We start from the raw sequence: 14,602 nt of genomic DNA, 5'->3' as shown, positions 1-14,602 counted from the left end.
AAATACCTCATACTCTGAAAATTGGCAAGAATGACAAAAATGGCAATGGGAAGAAGAAAGTCCCCAGATACAATAAAATATTTACAGCAGCACTTTTTTGTCATAGCAAAGAACTGGAGATAAAGTAGAATGGCTGAGTAAATTGTGGTAAATGAATATAATAGAGCAGGGGTGGGGACCACATATGGCCCTCTAGGTCCTTGGGTACAGCCTTTAGACTGAGACAAATTTTACAGAACAAGTCCTTTTACGAAGGGGATTTGTTCTGTGAAGGTCAGATTCAGTCAAAGGGCCGCACTTGAGGACCTAGAGGGCCGCACCTTTAATAGAATATTATTGTGCTGTGAGCAATGATGAATGTGGTGAAAGAAGCATGGAAACAGTGACATGAACTGATGCAGAGGAAAGTAAGCAGAGTAAAAAAAAAAAACCAATACACACAATGGCAACAATGTAGCTAGAAAGAACCCTAACACACACACACACACACACACACACACACACACACGTGAATGTAGCCAAACTATAAAGTTCAAACATGATTTGAATGAAGAGATATGAGAGGACACTTCCAGCCCACCCCTCATAGAGGTGGGAGGTCCAGAAGTGTAACACAGACCTTCAATCCATTGATACATTACGCCGATTTTTTCCCTCTTCATTTCCTTTTTGTTTTGTCTTTAAAAATTGATATTTTGATATATAGGATAGCTTTCTGGGAGGTACAGGGAAAAGATACTAGGGAAAACCATGATGATGTAAAAAGCTAAAGACATTAATAAAAATCTACTTAAAATTTTTTTAAACAATATCCTCTGCTTTCACATCACCTTCATTTGCAGATAAATCTCTCCCAATTCCCCACATATCAGGCCATTCCTTGTAAGAATAAATGAAGGGAAAAAGCACTTCAGAAAAATGAACCAATACATCAAGTGAGTTTGACAATATATGGAATATTCTATGCCCATAATTCCCCACCTCTACACATTTTCTTATGTCTTCATCAAGGACTTGCTCTGTAAGAGGTTTCAGACCTTCAGTATCTCAAAGTATACTCAAAGGTATTACTAGTTTTTGATGACCAATGATAACAATGTTCAGCTTCAGACATGAGCAGAGAAAGGCGTATACAGTCACCCATGAGGGGTCTCATCATTTCCATGTTCCCTGTGCTGAAGGGAGGCTAGAATCAACTACCTCCTGCCGGAACTCCACTGCTTCCCGTCCATCCTCTTCTTTTGTTTTCACAAGTGACATCTTGACCCAGGTCCGGAAACCCCCAGAGAATTTCCAGCTGGAATAGGCACTCTCACAGTCCTGCATGAAGCGTACTTTGTCTGGGCTTGGGAGGAAGGGGAAGGGTGAGATAGGAGAAAAGGACACATTTATTTATAGAATTAAAGAATGGGAAAGATCTTGGCAATCATTCAAATTTCCCCATCTTCTACCTTCCAGAGAAGGAAGTTACATAACTAGCCCAGGATCACTCAGCAGCAAAACCAGGTTGTGATTCCTAGTTGATCTGCAGTCCCGAGAGAAAAATGTAAGCAGCTAGACTCAACATCCTATATCCACTCCAAAGAAATTCCTTCTCTAGCACCCACTACCTTCTGAGGCAGCCTGTTTCATTTTTGGATAGCTCTAGCTGTGAAGAAGTTTTTCCTTACATCAACACAGTGGAAAGAATGCTGAATTTGGAATTGGAGGATCTCATTTAGTATCCTCTTCCTACCTATGTGGTCTGTAAAAATGAAAGGATTGAACTAAATGTCCTCTAGGTTCCCTTCAAATTAAATCCATGATCCTAAGCCTAAATCTGACTCGGCCAGATCCATCCACTGCTCTCAATACAGCCCTCTGGGGCCAAACAAAATAAATTTAATTTCTTTTCCGTATGACACTCAAGTCTGCCAAGTGTTCTCTTTTCTTCTCTTGGTTACATATGCCCGTTTTTTTTTTTTTTTCAGCTGATCCTCATACTGCATGATGTCAGGACCTGTCATCATCCTGTCTTCTACATGTCTCACTGTTCCTTTGCAGAATCTTTGGCTAAATCTGTTTTACCCACTATGTAGGTATACTCCAAAGCACTGTCTCAGAATATCCCTTCTTTATATCCTTTCTCAGTGATCTCATTAGCTTCCAAGGGTTTAATTATCATCTCTACCCAGATGACTCTCAGATCTACATATCTCCCTCTCTTTTCTCCTAAACTCTAGTCCCACATCTCCAGCTTCCTGCTGGACATCTTTACCTGCATAGCACAGAATCCCAAGGGACCAGTGATGAAATGTGCTACCTGATTTGTGACAGAAAGGAGACAGACTCAGGTTGTGGAATGTGAGACATTTTCAGATGTAGCCGTTGTGGGATTTTGTTGTGCTTGACTATACATATTTATTACTAAGGTTTTCTTTTTTTTTCCTCAACTGAGGCAGGGGAGAGAAATGGGGAAAAGCTAGGAACTGAGTTGCCCCACCCTTACCCCAAAAAAAGGAAAGAAAGGAGGGTCATTGAAACATCTTTGAAATACCCTGAAGAAAATAGAAGGGAGACCAGAAGCAATCACAGACAAGGACAGCTTTGAAAATAACATGAACTCCAAAAAAAAAAAATAAGTTGTGCACAACAGAGATCCCCAGTTTCTTGGACAACCTTCTCTTTCTATTCTATTATACATAGGGAAGTGCTCATTTTAGTTACTTAAGTTCAAAAAATTTTTTAAATCAGGAAAAAAACAAAATAGCTATCTTCCCCCTACATACTCTTTTCTCACATCTGTTTTGAAGAGATATGACAGTGTTATTTAGGGATAAGGGGATCCTACTCACACTAGCATGTGGCAGAACACCACATCCTATCTCTCACTAATTTCCCTGTCACCTGTGCACAACAGTGTGGTTCAGTTGTGATCACAGTCTCTACCAAGATCAAATTTCTTAAAAGGTTTGGTGTAGAGGAAGGGGGCATTCTGTTTCTAAAGGAAGCCAGGGAGGACAAACAGTTCATCCAGATAACTCCTTCTTACTCCTGCCATATCTGTTTGTAACCCAGCAATTCCACTGAAGGCTCCTGAACCTCTATGGAGATGCCTAGTCTAGACTGACCCAGCCCAACCCAACCCAAGTCAGCCCAGCCCAGCCCAGCCCTGCCCTGCCCTGCCCTGCCCAACCCAGCCCAGCCCAACCCAACCCAACCCAGCCCAATCCAACCTAGCCTAGCCATTCAAGCCTAGCACAGCCCTACCTCTGCACAAACTCCTGAAAAGAAGAGAAGAGGAGGTAATCAATGGCACTGAAGTCTTCATTGGTTTCATTCAGGCGGAACTGAAGGAAGACCAGCTCCCTCTTCTTTACTTCCCGGGGTCCCTGGACAATCAGAGCATATTTCTACAGCAAAGAAAAGAGGAAATAGAGTCAGAACTGGGGGCCAGGGGAAGTCATAGGGAAAGGGAAGAAGAAGATTGTAGCTCTTCTGGTCTTGGATAGTTCTTCTCAGGCCACCACATCCTACTTCATTCAAGCCTTTCCATACTAGTGAGAAGAGAGCTGATGGCTTCTCTTCACTCTGCCTAATGTGGAAATCACATTCACCCTTCCTCTTGTCTTTGAACGCTTTTGTGAGAATTAAATGAGTTAATTTGTATAAAGAATTTAACAAAACTTAAAGAGCTATATGTAAGCAATTATTAGGCTACATCTTTATATTTCCCCTTCGATAATGGTAGGAAAGTGGCACTGGAAGAAGGAAGACCTCCAGCTGTCTAGGCCAGTCGTAAGGACAGTTTACATCTGGGCAGAGGCAGTGAGGACAGAGAGGTTATGTATATACTGACTCCCCTATTAGAACATAAACTCCTTGACAGTAGGGTTAGTCTCATTTTTCTCTCCCTAGCAAAAGGAACAGGACCTGGCACTTAGTAAGTGCTTAATAAATACTTATAGATTGATTAAAGACATAGAAATGGTGACAGGGCTGCTAGACTCTTGGCTTCCAGGGGCAAAATTTCCTGGCTTGGTATCATCTCCCAAGATACCATTAGGGAGTTGTCCTAGAACAAGGTTAGGGACTAGGATGCCACGTTTACTACCTCATCCAATCAATGGGGAAAGTTCATGAATGCCTTAGAGGGAAACGTACCCAAAAGAATCCCAGAAATCAGCCTCCACTTTGTAAGCCCTTCTTCTGTCAGGGACAATGTCTGCTGTTCCTCACCATCACTTCACCCCCAGCGCTCTCCATCACACACACTGACATTCAAAGAATTCCCCATTGAGGCAGAAGAATGTTGCCTGCAAAAGCACCTTGTGTTCCCAAGGAAAGCCCTCTCTACCTGTCCTCAGACAAAACCTATACCATTTCACTGTTCCATGAGATGTCATTTGCCAGTGGTCTGGTCACTATTAGGTGAGGTCTGGAACAAATTTTACTTCACCTATCCAATGTAAGGGATCTTGCTGGAGCCACGGTCACATTTATTCCATTTTCTGCCCTCACAGAGGAGGTTATTAGGAAAACAGAGACCCGCCCAAAGCAATCTGAGCAATCGGCCTCTAAGAGCCAGGTTGGAAAAGGAGCTGATATAGCCCACATCATTGGGACCTGTGAGGTCTGGAGCTCTCGGGATGTGTTAGCTCCTGGACCAGCCCCCAAGAGGGTTACCATGGTTTGGTTGGAGAAAGGGTCCGTGTAATTAATCCTCTTGGTGGTACAGTTCACATCTCCTGGCTGCCCTGGCCTGTTCAGAGGGGGGATGACATCATAGTGGTGCTTACAGCTTAACAACTGAGCCTGTCCAGGGTACAAGGCAATACCTGATTGGGGAGGAAAAAAGAAACAAGCAAACATTAGAAATCCTCAGGGTCCCAGGTCTGACACCTTGTACTTTTCCACCATCATTCAGCTGTAATGAAACAACCTGTGAGAATTCACAAAATACAGCCCTGTCTTGAAGACTCAGGGTCCGATGAAGGGCCTGGATTCTTAGCTCTCAAGAACCTCCCATCATACTGCTATTACTCCTATCAGTACTATTAACTCGCATTTCCAAGACACTTTAAGGTTTACAGAGTGCTTTCCATAATGTGCTAGAGCGATCTGTGTACAAATATGAATATGCCCATTTCACAGATGAGGAAACTGGAACTTGTAGATGTGCATGATTTGCCCCAAAGCCACACAGTAAGCAAGTATTATGGGCAGGATTGAAACTTACATCTCTTAACTTTCAAATCTATCAGTCTTTCCACTCAGTGATTGTTTTTACAAACCAGACCATTCATGACCCAAGAAAATTCAAATCCTATTTGATGCTTATTAATTAACTTTATGACCTAACTAATTATCTCCCTGAGCCCAAATTTCTTCATCTGTAAAATGTATGGGGGTCAAAGAATATGAACAGAAGGTTCTCAAGAGAAGAAACCCAAGCTCTCTATAGCCATGTGGAAAAAATGCTCAAAATAATTAATAATTAGAGTAATGTATATTAAAGAAACACTGAGACTCCACCTCATACTCATCAGACTGCAAAGAGAAAAAAAGGCAAATGTCAGAAGGGCTATAGGAAAATAGGCAGGCACACTTGTGTATTATTGGTGAAGTTGTGAATTGGTTTATCCATTTTGGGTTTTTTTTAAGCATTTAAAAAAATTGTCCCTCTCAGAAATCACCATTGAGTAAATAAAAAAACAAATCTCCAAATTAAAGGCCTATATAGCAAAAAATACACACACACACACACACACACACACACACACACACACACACACACACACACATATATATCTCTCTGCATTTTTAGTTCATTACCTCTCCTGTCATGGAGTGAGTGGTCTGCTCATTCTGGAGAGCAATTTGGAACCATACCCAAAAGGTCACTAAACCATCCATGCCCTTTGATCCAGCAATATCACTACTAGGCCAGTGCCTCAAAGAGGTCAAAAAAAGAGGTAAAGGATCCATATGTGCAAAAATATTTAAAGTAGCTTTTTTTTGTAGTAACCAAAAAGTGGAACTTAAGAGGGTGCTTACCTACTGGACAATAGGCAGATTAGCATATGATAATGTAATGGAATATTATTGTGCCAACAAAATGAAAAAAAGGACAGTTTCTGATAAAATTGGAAAAGTGATGCAGAATGAAGGAAGTAGAACCAGGAGGATGATTGATACTATAACGTTAAAATGAACAATTTTGAACAACCTAAGAGCTCTGATCTCTGATAATCAACCCTGATAAAGAATGGTACTCACCTCCTGAAAGGAAGCTAATAGACTAAATACGCACATCTTTGGAAATGACCAAACCTAGGGATTTACTTTGCTTAACTCTATGTATTTGTTACCCCCCAAAAAAGAAGAAGGCTGGATGAGATCTCCTCAGACGTTCCCTCCAGCTTTATGTCCACGATCCTGGGATTGTATAAAAGCAGCCTCAGAGTTATCCAAAATTGTTCGGCCATGCGGTCAGTGCAGATACTCTGCCTGAAAAGGTGGTGCCCTGCGGTTTGACACTACACCAGAGGTGTGCTGGTAAATGTTTAACAACCAACTCTCCCAGGGGAAAAAATGCAGCACAACACAAATTTAATCTAAAATTAAGTTTCACATATTCCCCATCACTTTCTTAAGTCTAGACAATCAACAAAACAATAAGTTAAGTCCTGGTTTGTAACATCTGCTGATTTCCAAGGTGTACATAATCACACTAGAAATTTAACAATTAGTTCTCAAGAACTCCAGCACATCAATTTGGAATCATGCCCAAAGGGCTACAAAAATGTGCATACCCTTTGACCCAGCAATCACTTCTAGGGCTGTATCCCACAGAGATTATAAAAATAGGAAAAGGTTCCACATGCAGAAAAATATTTTTAGCAGCTCTTTTTGTGGTGGCCAAGAACTAGAAATCGAGGGAATGCCCATCAGTTGGAGAATGGCTGAACAAGCTGTGGTATATGAATGTAATGGAATATTATTGTGCTATAAGAAATGACGAACAAGAAGACTTCAGAGAGTCCTGGAAGGACTTATATGAACTGATGCTGAGTGAAATGAGCAGAATCAAGAGAAAATTACACATAGTTAACAGCCACAGTGTGCAAGGACTATTTCTTATAGACTTAGCCCTTCACAGCAATGGAAGAACCCAAAACATTCCCAAAGGACTCTTGATGCAAAATGCCATCCACATCTAGAGAAAGAACTATGGAATCAGAATGCAGAAGGAAGCAGACTATTTTCTCTTGTATTATGTTTTGGTTTGACTTGGTTTTTCTCATGGTTTCTCCCATTCATTTAAATTCTTCTATGCAACATGACTTGAGTAATGTGAAAATGTGTTTAATAAGAATATAAGTGTAGAACTCATATAAGATTGCATACCATCTTGTGGAGGGAACGGGGAGGAAGGGGGAGAAAATTTAAGATTTATGGAAATGATTGCTGAAAACTGAAAACAAATTAATTAAATTGTTAAAAAAGCGCCAGCACATCATTGCACTACACCCTTGCCAGACATGGGGAGCCCAAGGAGTCCCAGAGGGGACAGACTTTTCCCCACATTCTGCCAGAGTGGAACAGTATTGTCCACTCCCTTCGTGGGAAAGGACACAGTTGCTGGTTCAAACAGGATTCATTCTTGAAAAAAAAATAGAGGTAGATATGGGAGGGAGAGGGTGATCAAACAGCAGTAACGCACATTTATGCAACATTGTAAGGTTAACAAAGCACTTTCCTTACAAACAACCCTGTGAGGTAGATAGTATAAGTATTATCCCCATTTCAAAAATGAGGAAATTGAAGTTCAGGGTAATTAATAAAGTTACCAATGTTAAACAGGTATCTAAGGCAGAATGTGAATTTACATCTCCCAACCCCAAGCCCATCATCATTTTTATAGCATGCTGCCTCACATTATCTCCCAAGCAAAGCAAGACAAACAAAGGCAACAAGCCCAGCACAGAGGCTGAGCCCTACTGCCTGCACCATTTCCCCTGGAGTAGATGGTAGATAAACCATTTATTAAGCTCTACTAAGGGCTGGAGATACAACGACAAGAAAGGTCCTCAAGGACCTTTCCAAGGAGGGAAACAACACACGAAAAAGTGATGAGGTGGGGAGTGACTGCGGTATGAAAATGGCAGAAGGCACTTGCAGGTCTGCTTTTGGGAGCAGAGTCCAAGCTCCTAGTATAGGGGAGATGAGTTAAGGAGACTCAGATCTACAATGGAATTTTCCCCTTGTTTGTTCCCCCATCTTTTGGAGGATGAAATGATTGTTAAAACAAGCCTCAAAGTCAACTGCTCTGTTGTTTTCTCCCTAATGCCTCTAGGATAAAAACATAAATTCCTCTGTTTTGGCTATAAAGTTTTTCACAATCTGGCTCCAATTTATCTTTCCAGCCTCAATCTAACCCAAGTTGCCTTCTCTCTGTTCCTAACATGTAGCACTCTATCTTGTACCTCTGTCCCTTTGTATGAGCTCTCCCCCAGATCCAGATTTTCTTCCCTCCCTGCCTAAGCTCTCTCCCTTTAAGACACAGCTCAAGCATCACTTCCTACGTGAAGCTGTGCCCAGTTTTCCCCAGCCTTGAGTGCCCTCCCCCCATGACTTTGTGTTTATTTCTCATTTATTCTCTTTATCTCTGCTCAGTAGCCCATCATTTGTGGTCGTTTTTCAGTTGTTTCAGTTGTGTCTGACTCTTCATGACCCCATTTGGGGTTTTCTTGACAAAGATAGTGGAGTGGCTTGCCATTTTCTTCTCCAGCTCATTTTATAGATGAGAAATTAAGGTAAACAGAGTTAAAAGTGACTTGCCCAGGGTCACATAGCTGGTAAATATCTGAGGCTGGATTTGAATTCATGAAGATGAGTCTTCTTGACTTCAGACCCAGTACTTTATCCACTGCATCACCTAGTTACCCTGTACCCGTCATAGCTATATTTTAAGTCATGGTCCAGATATCTAAACCTCATTCACAACATCATCATCTTAGCCTGTTTACTTCCCAAACCAGATTTTTTTTCTCCTTGAACCCCTTACTTTCAGTGGTGAACACTGATGAAAATACCTGCTGAGCTCCTCTGATTTTCCTTCTCTCACCCAAGCCTTTGTAACCTCAGCAATGCATTCTAGGTTCCTTCCACAGCATTTTGGCCATTATAAATCCCCAGAAGGAGATAATAGTAATCTATTCTGAGAGGTCTTGGGAGGATTTTTGTCATGTATCCAGGTAGGCAGCAGACCATTACTGTTACCTTCAGACCAACAGAGAGCTGCCTGAGTACCTCTGAACAAAGAGCCATAGACCACCATAACTCTCTTCTTCCTCTTGCCCTTACTCACCTGGCAGCACCTGTGATTCTACTCTAATCTTCATTGCTTAAAAGTTAAGCAGTAACATGTCCTCTCCCGAACAGCTAGTTGTTTCCTCTTCAAGGAGTCACAAATGGGTTTTTAGTTCAAAGAGTACAGTGGTCCTCCATCCACACCACCTCCAATATACAAGTTTCCCTTCTGCCATCGGATGATCCTTGACCCCCCACTGCCATTATCCCCCCCAGTCTAGAATATGAAGAGGCAAACCTTGAACTCTTTCACCTTCTCTTGTGAGAAGGGAACCAGCTTAAACTTTGAACAAAGAGCAACACAGAAATCCAAATCCCTACATCTCAGATACACCTAGGATAGTGGGATTTAGTGCTAGAAGGAACCTTAGAGATCATATAGAGTGCAATCCTCTCATTTCACAAATAAGGAAACTGGGGCACAGAAAGTAGAGTAACCTGCCCAAAGTCACATGGGTAGAGGATTAACAGAGTAAGTTATACATTCTAGTAAGAATAAAATGGATCTAAGATTTGAATCCAAGTTCAGCACTCTTTCTGCTATACTAAGCTCCCACCTTATGGATTCGGTAAGGGAAACCACAGAATTTGAATACCAGATTTTTGTGCTTTAAAGATCTTTCAGCTCAACTCTATTTTGATGGAGAGCTGGGGCCTGAAGCACAAACTAGCAACAACAAAGGTTGGGAGCAAGTCTTACCTGGTGCGTCATAGCGGTCCACCTCCTTGTAGGAGACAGACATGACTGGATGCTTGAGCTTCTCCCGGAAGTCCGTGATGGTCTGGTAGACCAGGAAGACTGCCACTGCCATGAGCAGCAGGTAAATGAAGATTAGCAGCACTGAGAACACATTCTTGAGGCATGCCTTGCTGAAACGGATGCTGCTGATGACAGATTCAGTGTCTAGGACTGGAGAAAGACAAAGTAATGATGACAAGATGATCCTTCACATACAGAAAAAGACACTCAAATTGCGAATCATCTTCCCAGCTATAGGGACTGGCTGCACAGATACATCTGGACTCACTCCTCTGGTTCTCCTGATGATAAATGACATTTATGAGCTGGTTGGTTAGGATTGGGGGGTGGTCTATGACTAGGTAACTAGCCCTCAGAAGGACTAAAACTTTGACCTACATTTGGGATTTAAAAAAGCCATCAATATAGGCCAGGGGTGGAGAACCACCTTATAATTTGGATTTTACATATAATTATGTATATATATTTATATATAATTTTATAATTTGGATTCAGTCAAAAAGCTGCACTTAAGGACCTAGAAGGCCACAGGTTCCCCACCCCCGTGTGTATAAGCTATTTATAATTATGATATAGTTAATGAATTTTTGAATATTATACACCTGTAATACAGGGATCCTAGAAATCACTAGAAAAACAGTTCATATTTTTTTAATAAGTAGGATAATTTATATTAAAATAAACTTCAACACCACCTAATACCCCCAAATTAGCAAAGATAGTTAAGAGCAATAAAATTCAACACTGGAGGGATCATGGCATGCTATTAGATTTTTGGTGAAACTGTGAATTCTGCCATCTTTTTGAGAGCTCTCATCCAATGAATTACAAAACTGGATTATACTTTTTTAGTAAGTGGTCTTACTGCCAGGTCTATCTCCCGAACATGTCATTTAAAGGCAAATAAATGATTTATTATAAAATATCAATATAATAACTTTACTTATAAAGGTGAAAAACTAGAAGCAACCCATATGACCAATGACTGGGAAAAGAGGAAATTAATTATGACATATTAAGGCATCAACATTATTTTAAAAATAATAAATGTGAAAAATGCAATGAAATGTGGGAAAATATTCTGATATGGATTGAAGAACACAAAACTAGAACAATAACTTGCACACTGTGACTATATTAAAAATAACAGCAACAAGAATTTGATAAGAATGCAGATAGAAAGAGATTACACAGAGCACAGAACTCTACCAGCCAGAATCCATCCTAATGATATTACGATAAGATCTCTAGGCTCCATAAATGCAACCATTTCTACACTTTTGTATTTTGTTTTGTTCTGTTTTTCCTTAGTTGCCTGGTAAAATTTCTTCAGGGAAAATCATTAGCTTGTTTTGGAAGGACTAAGGGATGAAGCGGTCTTTCCGCCCATATCTAGGATGAGAGCAGTGCCCCCCCTCCCCTCCAGTTTCCTTTCCAAGAGGCAGCAGCAGCAACAGTCTCCATTCCTTGGATGAAGCTTCCTTACTCATGAGGTTAGGGATAGCCAAAAGGCAGCTCTGATGGCCAATCTCTTCCCACCTTAGCTTTCTCTCTTGTGTATCCTCCCTTCTCCTGGTATTCTCTGGGGCTTCAAAAACCAACATCAATGACCTTGACTTCCTAACCTGAGTGGGCCAGTGGAAAGGGCACTGGGTTTGGAATCAGGAGACCATAGGTTTGAATTGTGGCTCTCCTGCTCACGAGCTCTGTGACTGACCATGGGCAAGTCACTTAACCTCTTCAATGCTCAGTTTACTCATCTGTAAAATGAAGATAAGACTTGAAGTCTCTACCTCACACTGTTGCTATGAGCAAAGTACCTTGTAAATCTTAAAACACTATATGAATTATTGTGCTAGTCCTTCATTGCTGAAGTAGACCATGGCATCAGAGAAATAATGACATGACTTGCACTTGACTTTGTTTTGAGTGAGGGAGAGCTGTGCAGCTCACCAGTCTCACTTCTCCTCCAGAGCCATCTGGTTCCAGTGACCGGATATTCCTCAGGATGACTGGAGATGGCCCAGGATGCAGTGGGAGGCCTTGGGCCCTTTAGGTCTTTGCAGGTACTCACTTTTATTATTATTATTGATCTCGATTCTATTTTAACCCCCTATTGGCAAAGTCACACTGGAGACTTCCTCATTACTTGGAACAACTGATTTTCCAGTGCCCTGTTCAAGAAACTCCAATGGCTGCCCTCCTTCTGAAATAAAATGAAAACTCCTTTATCTTACTGGCAAAACTTTTAATAATCTGACCCTGGCCTACCTTTCCATGCTTACTACACATTATGTAGTTTTTTTTCACATACTCTGTGTGCCAACCAACACTCTATGTGCCAACAGGTGCTGTCCCCAGTACCTGTGCTGCTCCATCAGATTGCCTGGCACACAGGAGGCCCATCCTCCATGCCCAGAATTTTCTCCCCTTCCCCCACACTGCACAGAATCTCCAGTTTCCTTCAAGGTATAGCTCAAGCCCTTCTACGTGAGAACCACTGTGATCTGCCAAGATGAGTTGCTAGTGTCCTCTCTATCCTCACCCAAAGTTGCTTCATATTTATATGACCTGTTGTTTCTTTCCAAAACAGTGTAAGTTCCTTTAGGACAGGGGCTGTTTTGTATTTGTCTTTGTAACCCAAACATCTAGCACGTACCTAGTATTTTTAAGGCATTTAATAGGCTTTTTAAAAAAAATATTTTCCCTCAATTACATGTAAAGACAATTTTTAACTTTTTTTTTTTTTTACAACAATCTCTTGTTGAATTAACAAGTAAAGGCAAGAAACTGAGGGCTCTCACTCTAGCCATAAGCTCCAAATCCTTTACCTCTCCCACCTGCTGTTTGTCCTCAACACCAACTCCCTTTCCCATTCCCAGGGCAACACCTTTTTTCTGATCTCAGCTAGGCCCCAGAGTCAATCATTTCAATACCACACTCTAACACTATAGTTGGGGACAAAACCGGTAGTATAGAGTAGGGACAGGCTTCTCTGGTACCATGTTCCAATCACCTCCCCTCTCTCTTCCATCATTATACTTGACATCTCACTCACTCTCACAACAAATATCTAATTAGTTTTCAAATATGACATTTCTACCTCCACAATATCTTCTCAAATTTGTGTCAAATTCAGGCCCTCACCACCTTTTGCTTTGACTTTTGTCTCCCTACCTCAAGTCTCTTGCCTCTCGAATCCATCTTTGACATGGCTGCCAAAGTGATTTACCTAAAAGGCAGTAAAAATTACCTAAATTGATCATATCACTTCTCAATTCAACAAATTCCAATGGCTCACTGTTGCCTCTAGGATCAAATGTAAGCTCCTCTCTTTGGCTTTTAAAGTCTTTGCATTCTGGCCCCAATCTGCTTTTCCTAGTGTATTTATTATACAATACTTTTCTATGGACCATTGAAACAGATCCTCTCCATGTTCCTCATGCACAACATTCCATCTTCCAGTTCCCAACCTTTCCACAAGCCTGGAAAATACTCCCACCTTATCCCCATCCAGTTAGAGTTCATTACTTATTTCAACTCTGTGCTTAAGTACTACCTTCTACATAAAACCTTCCCTGATTTCCACCCTCCATAATGCACTCCCAATTTCTATTTCTTTGGCATATATTTTACATATCCCTATTTACATGCATACCATCTTCCTTGATCAAATGCAAATTGCCTTGGACTATTTCCGGATTTGTTTGTTTTTTGTGGCCTCTATGCCTAGCACTATACCTGGCATATAGTGTTTAATAAATGTTTCTTTATTGAGCATGATCATCAGTCTCTCTTCCCCTTCAAGAAGTCCCTCTCCTCTGTCTACAAATATGCTCTGAAAATCCATCTTAAAAAAAAAAAAAGCACCACCACAAATGCCTTTCCTCAACCTTACTCAACATGTCTTCTTCTATCTTCTTCCACCTACCTTCTTTGCTTCCCAACCAGCTTCTCCAAATTTGGGGAGATGTCTTCACTGCCTCAATACTCACCCATTCCTCAAACTCCCAAGATCTAATTTTTCTTCCTACCTTACTGGAATTACTCTCAAGAGAGTGGAAGTCACCAAAGACCCCATCTCAGTCTTGAGAACTTGGTGAACTTCCCCTCCTTAAATTTTTCCCAGAATTCCTGTGAAAAATACTCTCTCCTAATGCTTCCACCCCTTTAGTCATTCCTTCCTTCTCCATCACTGTCTCCACTTCCTTGCTCAGTCTGTGCCATAAATCTAGGCAAATCACAAAGATTAGTCATATGCTCTTCTATTCTCTTCCTTTATGATTTAACGTACACTCACGGATTCAATTATCACCTCCACTCGTTCACTTTCAAATCTCAATGTCCAGTCCAGACCTCTGTCTTGAACTTCAGTCTAATGCCACCAATAGCCTAAAGACATCTCCACGTGGATATGCAGCTAGGTAGTGCAGTGGATAGAGTGCTAGGCCTGGAGTCATAAAGATCTGAGTTCAAATCCAGCCTCAA

At 41.2% G+C, this 14,602-nt stretch overlaps 1 protein-coding gene across 1 annotated transcript in view; it reads right to left on the bottom strand.

Moving 5' to 3' along the window:
- Nucleotides 1–14,602, bottom strand: part of PACC1 (proton activated chloride channel 1) — a 34,936-nt gene that overhangs the window by 5,315 nt on the left and 15,019 nt on the right. Inside the window, 4 exon segments of the mRNA XM_072647886.1 lie at nt 1,201–1,345; nt 3,250–3,392; nt 4,666–4,817; nt 10,055–10,264. Coding sequence (XP_072503987.1) covers nt 1,201–1,345; nt 3,250–3,392; nt 4,666–4,817; nt 10,055–10,264 — 650 coding nt within the window.

The sequence above is a fragment of the Notamacropus eugenii genome, chromosome 2 (genome assembly GCF_028372415.1).
Source record: "Notamacropus eugenii isolate mMacEug1 chromosome 2, mMacEug1.pri_v2, whole genome shotgun sequence".
Lineage (NCBI taxonomy): Eukaryota > Metazoa > Chordata > Mammalia > Diprotodontia > Macropodidae > Notamacropus > Notamacropus eugenii.
This window is presented reverse-complemented; position numbering and strand designations above follow the sequence as displayed.